Raw genomic sequence first — 14,021 nt, 5'->3', positions numbered from 1 at the left:
TTTCGATTATTTTGTACGTTGACTCGATTAATTATTCCTTACTCATTTTACGTTTTCTTGAATGAATTTAAAAAGCACACACTGTGTTAATATTTTGAGTGCTTTTTGCTAAAGATGGAACAACACACCTGGAAATAGTCACTCAGTAAATTATTTGGTTATGAAATATATAATGATATATAATGATAAATAAAGTCAATGTACATGTGTCAAATAAGCAAAAAATTTGCAGTTTGGGGATAAAAAATGAATACCCGGGTATCTAAAAAATTCAATTCAGTAACAACGAAGTCCATAATACAAGACCTAATATACAATCTGTACACGAACTCCAGCGTTATTTCTTCTCCAATATTAGAACATCATCTCAAAACCGTTTTAACGGGTCACCTAGCTCATTGCACCAAGCTCGTCTTAATCGTCTTAACGGTCATCTATATGCTATGGTGTTTCACTCCCCTTTATTCATGGGATACCATGATGAAGATGGTATATCAGGTACAATACGTACATTCTATAACAGATAAACAATTATGGGGATGAATCATGCATGCAGAAAAAAGACTGGAATCGAAAAACAACATACCTAGTAGATAAACTAATCTCACAATTCCTAGTACTATCTAAAGTTGTCTTTCCCTATATATTTATACTTAGCATAAATGTCAAATTCAAGAATTGTGCTCTATTCCGTATATTTTTCATTCATACAAGATGGGGAATAACGCTTTCATCCCAAATCATTGGCCCGATGTTTTTTTTTAAAAAGTGACAAGGGTTAACCAAAAAGGGGACACGGTCCGTAGTCCGCAAAGAGACTTGAATTATAATGATATTACATATACTTCAATACTTAAACATTTTCAAATAGAGGTTATAATGGTATACATTTTTTAATGTCTATGGTGTCACAAATTTCCAAAAAGATTGGAAACCCAGGAAGTATAAGCACATTAGAGCTGGGGTTCAAGTAGATATAACATTATTACTTGACACCAGACTTTGTATATCATTTAGAAGTTTTAGATAGGAATGTCTCCTAAAAAGTTGTGAAACTCACAAAAGTTCTAAAATTAAAATATAAATCATCATTGAAACATACTCTTTTGGAACATAATATCCCAAGTTCTACTTGGCATCAACCGACCAATCTTATTCTAGGCCTCCTGGGGCCCCTGTATTGGCCTGGGAGTTATGATCTGAACAATTTAGAATCAACACTATATGTTGATGCTTGCATAATTATATCACAAATTGTAAAATTGTAGTTCCTGAGAAAAAGATTTTAAACCTTTTTCTTATATATTTCTCTGTTAAACTTTGAACCTCTCTTGGGTCCCAGTATTAGAACAGGGGCCACGGTCTGATCAGTTTTGTATTTTCACTGTATATAACTTGTGCATGTATATAACTTGATGTAATAATTGAAATGTCTGTTGCAGTGGTTTTTGAGGAGAGGGTTTAATTTACACGATACACTCCTAAGTTTTACTGTTTGGTAATCAGCTCCACTTTGAAAACGGGTTCACACTATTTTAAGAATTTAACACCCTCTTCCCATGTGACCTAGTGGTTCTAAAGAAGACGTGAAAAGTTTACAGACAATCAGACGGACGACAGGTGATTAGAGGAAACGCTCATTTAACGGGTGAGCTACATGTAATAATGAAGTCGTAAACTATATACTGAAGATTTTTTCCTCAATATTTCCATTTCTGGTGCTTTGTTTATGAGGAAGGTGCTTTTTGAAAAAACCCATTCCTTTCGTCCAAAAAATTGTTTCAAGTTTCACTGAATCAGCTTTATCGTTACAGATAAGGTAAACACTGCGCTATCTTGAGAATAGATAGGAGAGACAGGCAAAGGAATGAGTTAACAATAAAAAAAAAAGCGATATAAGGAACAAAGTCACGAAAATACATGTAATTTGCAACCCGTCAAAACCTACACTATTATTTAAGCTAATATATATATATATATATATATATATATATATATATATATATATATATATATATATATATATATATATATATTTGTGTGTGTGTTAGTCAAGAGAACTAGTAAAAGTAAAAGAATTCCACCACTTATAATATATTTCTATAATTAGTTAATTTAGTAATAGATAAGGAAATTACCTTGTGGGATTTGTCTAACCTCTTCTCTTCAATTTATTACGACATACGCACATGTATCATAAGAAACTCCGCCATGTTCAAGGTGACCATTTACAATGTATTCGGCCCTATAGACACTTAATTTGATATACGTCATGTACACATATATAATAATTATGAATAAACAATGTGAATTTCAATAATTATAAAGATAATTGAATTACTTTATAAAAAGGTGTGGTAATGAGACAGAAAACCTTCAAATCACAATTTGAACACTGAGGGGAAACACCCTTTGAAACTTGAACATTCGACCACTTCTAGCTCCCCAATGATGTTGAGGTATGTACAATGCTAGGCCATGATTGACCGAGAGTATATCAATAATTTACTTGATTTTTATATATAGGGAAAACGAGTGTGAATATAAAATGCCACAGAGTCGTGATATTTCTGTTATTTTTCGACTGGAGACATATATAAGGGGTTGTTAACGATAATAAATAAAAGAAATTTAAAAAAAAAACTGAAAAAAAAAATAGAAGGGGGGAGGGGTGGTAGTGCACGGTCCAGTCCACAAGCACCTGTGGATTTTTTAACATCTCACATAATTGAACGCGCTTATTTATCCATTGCGCAAAAACATGAGAAACTATCTAGCGAATGACTTTGGATTCTTACTTCTACGGGATAAAAAACGCCTATAGATGTTAGATGAATGTAAACTTAACTATGGTGGCATATCTCTGCCCCTTGTGTGCAAGTTATTTTTCTACTAATTATGTCGACATGCAAGATAAATATGTTGACATGCAAGATAGGTATGTCAACATGCAACATATCTATGGTGACATGGAAGAATACTGCAATCAAATAAGAGTTATAAAAAATATCAAATATTGCCAACATGTGACATCCAAGATGCTAGATGCGCTACCTATTGATGTCAACATGCAACTTCTTTAAGTTAACATGCAACTTCTTTATGTTAACATGCAACTTCTTTATGTCAACATGCAACTTATTTATGTCGACATGCAACTTGGTTATGTTAACATGCAAGATAAAAATGTTGGCATGCAACTAAGTTATGTTGACATACAACTTATAAGTTGCATGTCAACATATTTATCTTGCATGTAAACATAACTAAGTTGCATGTCAACATATTTATTTCGCATGTCAACATAAGTAAGTTGCATGTTGACATAAATAAGTTGCATGTCGACATAAATAAGTTGCATGTTGACATAAATAAGTTGCATATCAGCATTTTTATCTTGCATTTTAACATAAAGAAGTTGCATGTCGACATAAAAAGGTAGCATCTAGCATCTTGGATGTCACAGGTGGGCGATATTTGAAATTTTTTGAGAATTTGTATAATTCTTTTCTAATTGCAATTGTCTTGCATGTCAACATAGTTATGTTGCATGTCGACATAATTATCTTGCATGTCAACATATTTATCTTGCATGTCGACATATTTGATAGAAAAATAACTTGCACACAAGGGGCAGAGATATGCCAACATACTTAACAATACATATACACTGTAAGGTTATACAATCAAAACTTATAAATTTAATGATAGGACACTCAATATTTCATTTCATTCAAGTAAAAATGAACCGCACCATAAATGTCAATATATGTGCTACCAGGAAGCCCTTGTTTATAAAGACTCAAAATTCATAAATCCGTAGTCACATGGTCGTAATTGGGGACCCAAAGGGGATGCAAAATTCAACACAGATCAGTCAACTTAACCAAATTACCTAAAAGGCGAGACAACTCGAGCTATACAAACAAGAGGCCAATAGGCCTTAAAGGTCACCTGAGTAGCATATAACCCATACACAAACTTGTCGAGTAGTCTCATATATTCATTTAATTGGGTTTCATTCTGGAGTAGAAAAATTATAAATTTGTAATGACGACCACCTCCCTGCCTTAAATCTTTCAAAAAGAACTAAAAAACCTTTAACTTTGGCGAAAAACTTAAAGATCTGGTCTACAAAATCATGAATTCAGTTTTACTTTCAGGTGTGTTGGAGTAAGAAGATAATTTTTAAACATTATATGCATTAACACCTATATGTCCATTTTGGCACTGCCCTAGAGTCAAAACCCATACTCAAGGGGACGTAAAATTTAGAATTTTAGTAGAGGACTTCCTGGTAAACATAGTTATGAAGTCAGTTTTTCATACATAGTAAGAGAATAGAGAAGATTCTAAAACAGTAGACTTCGACCCGTGCGTGCACGGGTTGACATTGCATATCGGACATTAACGAAATAGGTACATCGACACACCTTATTATTGACATTTACACAACAATGCTATACGCCTACAATAATGCTATTAATTTCACTACACTTTCCTTAGCTTGAATCATCTAACTGTGTCTCAGGAAAGGCCCTTACCACAGTTAGAATGCCCCACTTATACCCGAAGTGTAAAAGAAAATTGCAGAATCGCTCCGGAACGATTTTGGAGAAAGTTAATGAAGTTGCCTTGAAAATAACAGTCAAATTCATCACAACAAACCTTTTTGAGACTGCAAATACCTTTCAACTAAAAAATTTAATCCAAAGAAAGGGAGAATTCTTTTCACCAACGTACACGTATTTTCTTTGTAAAACTGGGTCCGGAGGACATTATTCATTTTCACGATATAACATATTCTATCTTCAATCTCCTAAGAAATATAATGTAACTATTTTGCATGTAATCAAATATTTTTTGTCATCACGAAGACATAAGTCAGTACTTAGTTAAAATGTATCTTTGTTATTTTATACTTTCTCTCATAAGAAATCATTAATATATATGAACAGAATAGAATATATAGCAAAAGTCCAATGAAAATTTACCCGTATTTGTATTATCATTTCTGAGTTATTCATGCAGATGTGGTATTGTGGAAACATAAACTACAGATCCCGTTAGCGTGAATGTATTGCGCAAGCGCAAGATTGTAAAATTCAAAAAATCTAGGTGATCTCCGGGATTTTTTGAGGAATTCTCGTTGGTTATTAATTAGCGAAGCTTAACTGAGAAAAAATAAAAACAAACTGGTAATCTTAAAGTACCAATGATGTTTAAAATATATAAAACAAAAGACAGTATTCTTCCGATTTCTCGGTATTAAAGATAAAAAATTCGAGAAGATTTTCTAAGATTTAATACATTTTTACTATATGGCCAAATTTGCCCCACCCTAGAGACAGAACCCCTGACCCAGGGGCCATGAATTTCACAATTTTGGTAGAAGGCTTCATGGACATCATAACCATGCATTTAGTTTTTAACAAATAAATATGGGAATAGAGAAAAAGATTTTTTAAGATTTAATACATTTTTACTATATGGCCTTATTGGCCCCACCCTAGAGCCAGAACCCCTGACCCAGGGGCCATGAATTTCACAATTTGGTAGAGGGCTTCATGGACATTATAACCATGTAACCAGTTTTTTCCTCACATGTATGGGAGTAGAGAAAATGATTTTTGAAAATTTGGCTGCTTTTTTGGGGGGCATATTTGGCTCCCCTTTTGGCCCCGGGGGTGGTAGAGCCACGAATTTCACAATCTAGATTCCTCTTACCATAGAGATGCCTCACACCAAAAATGGTAACAATTGGTCTTGTTGTTTTTAAGAAGAAGTTAAAAATGTAAAGTTGTTAAGGGACGACGCACGTCGCACGACGGACGAAAACGGACAGATACCTGAGTTTACTCAGGTGACCTAATAAAAAAGAATCAGGTTCAAAAACACTAAATTTTATTAAAGAAATAACAATGAATAAACAACTTTGCTTTAAATAAATTTACATCTTGTTAGAACTGTAAATAATGTTCACAGTATCCAAAAGAGAAAAGGCCACGCTTTAGTATTAGCAGTTCTTCAGAAAACGATGCACTGGCGTCGTCTCATCAAACTTCGAAGGAACACTGTAAACTTTCATACAATCCTTGCATAGCCCAGAAAACTCAACTCTATAGAACTATTAACAAAAACAATCACAAAATTTTAGCAAATTTCCCATTAAAAGTAAAATGGGGTTGGTAGGTAAAATCTTATCAAACGTTAAAATGCGAGAAACATGTCAGCGTTCCTCTTTTAAGACATACGCAATACACAGGGGATTTCAGCTAACACATCAATAAAAATCACCCCAGATATTACTTGTAAAATTCCTGGATACTCTATAATTTCAAATATGTACAAACAGACATTAGAAAATCCCTAAAGAAATGGGACACAGCTTCACGTATTTGACAAACGTTAGTATTCAAAATGGTTGTTTGCTGTTCTAAAAAATAAAATCTAGTTAAATTTTCAGAGAATATTCACGTGTTCCACTTTTAAACAAGCATTTAATCTAAAATAAATGTGGCATACAGATTACATAATCTATATTATCTTTTTAAATTAAAGATTTAAACATACAGCAAAATCTAGATCCTTGAAGTATATGGTTGCTAAACACTGTTGCTGTTCAAGTTTAAATTTTAAAAAAAAGTTTCTCAAATATATTGGTTACTAGTCAGAAGATATCACAAAGATATGGAAATGTTTATCACTCTGATTTACTGTAATTAACTTCGTTTCAAGACATCAACATTCTATAAACTATAAAAAAAATTCATGTATACGTCCAAGAATTCAAAAAGGAATACATGTAGAATATCTACCTTATCAAAACTCTAATCACAAAAACATAACTGTGAAGGCAAAACAAACATCTCAACCTAACGATTAAGTACATCAATGCAGTGGTTTGATCCACAACAGGAGAGCAGCACTCTAAAACAAGCAAAAGCCTTACAAAGTAGTAAAAAAATGATCAGCTCAACTGAAGGAAAAAAAAGCTGTAAAAGCATCTCTCATTCACAAAGAAATCATAGCTGGCACTATTTGAGATCCCAGATATGCTGTAATTTTGCAGTTTATTCAAAAACATTTCTAGTCTAGCTTTATCCATTTTACAACGAGATACATATCTATATTTCAAATATATGATAATAAAGCAATTGCTTAGAAAAATAGCACCAATGAGAAGAGAATTAGAAATCTTGAAATAAAATGCTAAGTAAACAGAAAGCCAGATGCATCAGTGAAATACATTGACCCCATTGGTGTACAAATCTTTAAGGAATTTATTTTCCAAATACAAAAATAAGTTTACTAAAAATAAATGCAACAAAGTTTGAGTTTTTAATCAAAACTGGAAAATATAATAGATACAGAGGGTTCTTCGCTTTAATAGAAATTTTTGAGATTAACATTTTTCAAAAGCATAGCTAGCTAGCTTAAAAATATTTTTAAAAATCCCTGCATTATTTTGCATAGTTTTTATAAAAAGTGCAAGGTTTTGCTAATTTGTTAAATCTGGGCATATATAAACACATTCACAAAATACTAGCCTGTGAACAAGGCACAATAATACATACAACTTGCATACATGTACAATATCAACCCATCACCAGGAAAATGATCCCATCACCATGGTATTTTAATCAGTACACTTCTCTGAAAATATGGATGGGACTGGCATTCACTCAAAAGAGAGCACCTTTAGACAGCAATCTATGCCTTAAAAGACTGGAACAAGCTGTAACTGATTTAAACAATCCTATTTGATGTAGTTATGAAATGTTTAATGGAAATCTTTTAAGACATCCATTGCTGGACCAATTTTATTTTACATAACAAATTTCACTGCTCTGAAAATTATTTTTTCATCCACCACACGACTCTGTGAATCCCACTGCATAGCAGGGTAAAACAACTCGTAAAATATGAAAATCTAATAAAAATAAATCAGAAAAGCAAACTTCTTACAAAATTGTTTGATTAAAAGAACTCTTACAGTAAGCTCACAGGACAATTTGTTCCTGTCTGATCATTGTCAAGCTCATGGTTGATTAACTTTTTATGATGTTATCACAATACAATTTCAGTACTGTATCAAAATCCTTCAATGCATGACAATCACACATACTGTATCCTAAAATCAAATGGTCAAGAACATAGCAAATTCCAAAAACATCAAACTAAAACAAATTGGGAAAATTTCAGAAAAGTTGATACTTCAGCTCAAAGTTTGTTCATAAAAAAGCAAGCTGTTATAATGTTGCAAGCCATGGTTACTGTTGGTTGGTGCATGCAACATGGCTCTAGGTAATGTTCTGGACACCCATCACCTGTCAACAGCTGGAGGACCCCTACTAGTGCGGCATGCTGTTAATGGCCAGGAAGCTGGGAGGAGTGGGGTTGGCCACTGGAGGGGGTGGAGGATAACCTGTGCAGAGAGGATTAGGATGATACTGTGGGTGGGTACTGATGACAGAACTACTAGTAAGATGATATGATGAAGCATTAGAATTAGCCAATGATACCAAATGTTGGGTGTACATTAAGTTAGATGAGGAAGGGGACTGGGAAACATTCGTTTGACTATTATTGATACACACTCTGTCACCATGGGAACCAGGAACAAAGGTCGGGGCATTAGGATTGAACTGACTGTTGGAGACTTTGCTGACCTTGAAGTGATGTTGTGGGACAGCCAATATGATTGGCTCTCCCTCAACACGTGACTTCTCTGCATTCATGGATTTCAGAAGATCCATGAATCGCTTCGGTACATCTTTAATGGGCTTAACGAGTTTGAGATTGCCATACATGTAATACTTTCTGCGCGGTTTGTACTGTCTAGCCCCACCCTGTTCCTGGGTTTCCACAGCGATACTGCTCTCACAAGTGTCAGTAAGGGACATGTCTGAACAGTGACTCTCTGTGTCACAGCTCTGTCTTGGGGCCACATTACTGTCCATGAGCTCACTCTCTTGAGAGTTGTCTTTGACCCTGGCAACACTTTGCCTGTCTCCGTCCCTCACCAAGGGAAGCTGCCCAGGAGCCATGTCATCAGCATCACATCCACTGTCATTCGACAGATTGCTACTCTCGTCGTCAGACTTGGACGTCGTTGGGGGAGGGGACTGAAGGGGGGAGGCAGAATTACCAATTTGAGCGAGTCCATGAACAGGCTCCAGACTCGTAGCCGGCTTTGCGTGGCAATAAACAATAGGCTGGATGTTTCCCTGTGAAGCTGCTCCATTGGCCAGGGCCTGCTGACTCACAATCCCATAATGCTATGCAAATAGATTGATAACAAGTTTCTAATATTCATATTCCTACTTCAGAAAAAACATATCTCATGAGTTGAAACTACAAAATGGATTAATTAAATCTACTCCCACTGATGTTACCAGTGATAATCTATATGTACAGTTTAATACTTTTTCCAACAGGGCTCTACATTAATTTATTTCCCTACTTGTCCTTTCGGACAAGTGACCAAGATATTTACTTGTCCGAACTTCAACTTCACTTGTCCGAAAACTTTTCAATATTAAAGATCAAATATTGTCAACTTAAAAACTACAGTTCTGTATTACTAAAATAAAGTCATTTATTGATTATTCTAGCTATACATTAATAATTAACCTGATTTTTTAAATGGAAACTTAAAGTGTCTCTCCTAAATGTATTTGTTCCATATAACATTAAACATGATTTGTCAGCTGTAGCTTTGTCATGACAAATTTCAAGACATATTAAAATTTAGCATCAGGTTTAAAAATACATGTAACTGTCATATTGATTTCTTGGCTGTGTTTTAAACTAAACATGGAAAGTCATTATAGTCTATCAATGATGAATGAAACCTTAAATAAATTACAATTCTTTCCATAATCCTTTATCTTTGCTACCTTTTCTTCCTTTCTTTTTCTTAACATGTGTGTTTGGTACTTTGTAAGAACTAAGATCCACACCTTTACAGTTCAATTGAAAGTTGTTTGAAATTAGTGAACTTCAATCCCGATCAAGAGTAATTCAAATGCATTGCAATTTGATGTCGGGATCGAAATTCAAAATAACTAATCGATAAACTTATAACGAGACTACAGATAAACTTATCACAAAACTTTCTTTTTATTTTCTTTTTTAAATGTCAGAGACTTCTTTACATAAAAATGCACTTGTCCAGTCGGACAAGTGGCCAGCAATATTCATTTGTCCATATTTTTTTTTAACTGGTACCGGACAAGCGTTAATGTCGAGCCCTGTTCCAACACCACTTCACAAAATTAGCATATTAAGAACATTCAAACATTATTTACATAAAATACTTACAGCAACACCAACATTGAAGAAAAACCTCAAAGTATTCATGTCTGAAATAAACAGTGATTACCGGGTAACAGTAAATACTTTTCCTAATGCATAAATAATATCACAATAACTCTAAAGGTTAAAATCAGAAACCATATATGGGTAGTGCCTGCATGATTTTTTGACTCTCTCATTCTCAAAATATCCCCCCACATTTGACCATCAATTCACTGGCACATCCTGTATTGAATTTTATTAGACATTTTTACCATTCAGCGGTAGGTCATGACCCATGGGGTCCTGGGAGGGCATGATATTGACGTCTACGTTAGACAGTGCAATACTGTCCATGTAAGGCACCCATATCCTTGGAACCTGAACCTGGGACATGGGGATCATGGTCATCTCTGGCTGAGGGAGTTGTGGAAATGTGCAGGGAGACTGCAAAAAAAAAGCAAAAAACGTGATAAGCAGGTAGACTGAAAAATAACAGTGGGATAAGACTGTAAAATAACCGTTGAGAAAAAAGACTGAAAAATAAAACCATTTTAACACAACCTTGGACTTTCAGTAAAATGTAACCATCCATTTCTTGCGTCACAACAAGTTAAATGACGCTGGTTTCAAGCGAAATACACACCGATTGCGTAGTCTTAGCTCAAAGGCTAGACAAATCTTGTTGATTTCAAAGAGCCATACACTACGGCCAACGCGGTTTGCGTATTTACCGCGAGTCCTCGTGGTGTGAAATTGATCGCGGTTTAGCACAGGTAGCTCAGGTAAAACCGTGCATCCTCGCGGTACGGCTTCTCACCTTGGCCACACCGTCGCGGTACTGTGAAACGAGTCCCAGGTGAAAACTATTGTTGTTTTTTAACGCGAGTTACCTCCCCCAATTTCTTCTCAAACGGGAAATATGACTGAGAGATTTAATAAATATTAATTCATATTCCTTTATTTTATAAAAGAAGTTGATTGTTACAATTCATTATTATTTTAAAGAAGAGGGAGAAATAAAAAGAATGTGTAATTATGCTAATACAGAACTTTGTATACTATTTTGTTTACTCGATGGCCTTACATATAAATTAATCTCGGCACATTCATCGCTGACAATTCTTGGTTATTAATTAATTTGATTGATAATTATATACCCGATTATAAACACTTCACCAAAATATCTTATTTCGCCTCGAGAAAGGGACGTTAATTAGCATTTCATTTACAATCTTTCATATTTAATTCTTACCTTTAAAACATACCTTACACTTGGTTATTTCTCTTAAATACAATTCGTTTAATGAATAACAAAATACATGTAGATATAGAATGTTTTAAAGTGCACTCGCTTATCACCGCTGCGACCCGAGTTCTATCCTGCGATCGACATTAGTTGAAAAAACATGCTGGTTGCCCGCTTGGACACGTGGGTTTTCTCCAGGCACTCCAGCTTTCTTCCACATCGATGACCCCCTCACGCTAACATTCGTGCCAACGAAAGCTATTAATATAATTTGTATAACTTGTTTATCAAACGTTTTAAAATAAAAAACGGTTCAATCAGTTTACGAAAATGCTAATGTTAAAAACGTGTGTATTTTAAAAATTGACTTTCCTATCCGATTTAGCAAAAGTATGATGTTCAGTGGGTCGCCCAATATTTATATGTTTGTCGTTCAAAACCCGGGATTTAAAAATATGAATGATCATTATTCTGGGGTATCCATCACATGTTAAAATTTCGGAGTGTCAGTTGACCAACAGAGGAAGGTAAATGCGTAACATTACGTATACAGTATGTGTATATAGAATTTTGGTGGTTGCCGTCAGGGTGGGTGACCTGCAGCAATTTGTGTGACTAGGGGTCCGCTTAATTGAAGTAATAGTTCGTTCTTTCAAACAGCAAAATTTTCTTGATAGAATAATTTAATTTCAAACAAATGAAAATTTGTTTTTCAATTTAAATGAAAGGGAATTATTCTGCGTATTCATAACACAGTATTTACAAAATACATCCATAAAATTACTTTTTAATGATATACTGTACACTCCATTGAAATACAATTAACGAACAGACTATAATCAGGGTTAATCAAGAATGGAGAGAGTAATTGAAAACACAGCTAAAGTAAATGTTATATACTCATCTAGTATTTGTACTTTTTAAAATGGTAAAAATGTGATTGTTTGAATGAATGTAAGTTTTGAATCATTATGGAAATCATATGAACAAAGATGTGTGTTTGTGTGCATAAGTACAGAAAATCTTCTTTACGTGATATGTGGTATATCATTTATTCCTCTAGCCATGTAAGAATTAAGAAAGTTTTTAATTTCAATTTTCTTAGAATTTTATATATTTTGATTTTGGAGAGAGAGAGAGAGAGAGAGAGAGAGAGAGAGAGAGAGAGAGAGAGAGAGAGTTGTCTCAACTTTTCACGGCACGTGGTCAGAGCACGGGTGCTGTCACAGACAGGAAGTGTTATGTAATAGTTATACACACCCGTGAACACAGGGATAACTTTTCTATAAATTGTGCTGTACTTGTGATTTTCTATATACCTCTCTGAATCAGGCATTATTTTATCTCATGCAGTTAAGATAGAAGGCGCCTATGATCAGGGACTTTCATATCTACGTCCCTTGTATGATTTTTCTAAAAACGCCCGTTACGAAAACGTTTGCTATTATGTGCATTTCAATCAGAATGCCGTTACGGCTACATGTACTACATAGTTAGCAGTTCATATAAAACATTAGTTATTTGAAATGATAGAGAGGGGTGGGGGGGGGGGGGGAGAGTCTCAACATTCAATAAAATTCTTTACGGCACGTGGTCAGAGCACGGGTGCTGCCACGGTCAGGAAGTGTTATGTAATAGTTACACACCCGTAAACACAGGGATGACTGATTGTCAATGTACCTGTCTGAATTATGCATTATTTCCCTCAAAGTGAGTCTCCGAATCATATCCTCTACCCCCCAAATTTACCAAGTAAATCTACTCTCTTGATCTCTCAAAACCCTTGATCCCTCGAAGTCAAACTGCAGTCCCGTTATTCATAATCTGTTGTTCTTTTACTCTCGATACTCCAAGTGGCTGGAATATGCAAGTGTTACCTAATTTTAACACCTACTTTGTCATTTAAATGGCTCAAGGCATTAGACGCAGGACCTGTGTTACGGGATTTTCTTCAGGTGACACTTGTCCTGCAAGGCGATAATTGTCCATGATTGACCATACCGTTGCCTAGACTATAATTAACACCGATCGTCCTAAATGTACATATAATCTTATTTATTTAAAACGAGAGAGAGAGAGAGAGAGAAAGAGAGAGAGAGAGGCCGAAAATATTTAATGAGTTAAATAAGAGTAAGATTGAGGGAAAACATACACGTTGCGTTGATGCCTACGGTAGCGACCATATAATAGTACATCGCGGAATATTTGTCTTCTTTAAATCTGTGGCACATTTTCAACTCATCATATGCAAAAAATAATACTTTAAAATATTACTATTTTTCAAGTACACGTATATGCATGATTTTGTAATACATTGCTATGTTTGGGACTCTTGAACAACATTAAAAAAATACATGTAGCAATAGTTTTCTCGAAATTTTTGTTAAAAACAATTCAAAGAGAATAATGAATTTTCTTCTCATAATATTTATATCTAAATTCTAACAATAATTAAAACAGCGCTTGTTTTCTC

General features: G+C 34.5%; 1 protein-coding gene across 1 annotated transcript in view; it reads right to left on the bottom strand.

The window, feature by feature from the left end:
* Positions 1 to 5,887: 5,887 nt before the first annotated feature.
* LOC128192919 (uncharacterized) overlaps positions 5,888 to 14,021 on the bottom strand; it is a 34,926-nt gene continuing 26,792 nt past the window's right edge. Inside the window, exons 15-17 of the mRNA XM_052865992.1 lie at positions 10,575 to 10,746; positions 10,327 to 10,367; positions 5,888 to 9,281 (exon numbers count right to left, since the gene is read on the bottom strand). Coding sequence (XP_052721952.1) covers positions 8,355 to 9,281; positions 10,327 to 10,367; positions 10,575 to 10,746 — 1,140 coding nt within the window. The 3' untranslated portion in view covers positions 5,888 to 8,354. The remainder of the gene's footprint in view (positions 9,282 to 10,326; positions 10,368 to 10,574; positions 10,747 to 14,021) is intronic.

Source organism: Crassostrea angulata, chromosome 7 (genome assembly GCF_025612915.1).
Source record: "Crassostrea angulata isolate pt1a10 chromosome 7, ASM2561291v2, whole genome shotgun sequence".
Taxonomy (NCBI): domain Eukaryota; kingdom Metazoa; phylum Mollusca; class Bivalvia; order Ostreida; family Ostreidae; genus Magallana; species Magallana angulata.
This window is presented reverse-complemented; position numbering and strand designations above follow the sequence as displayed.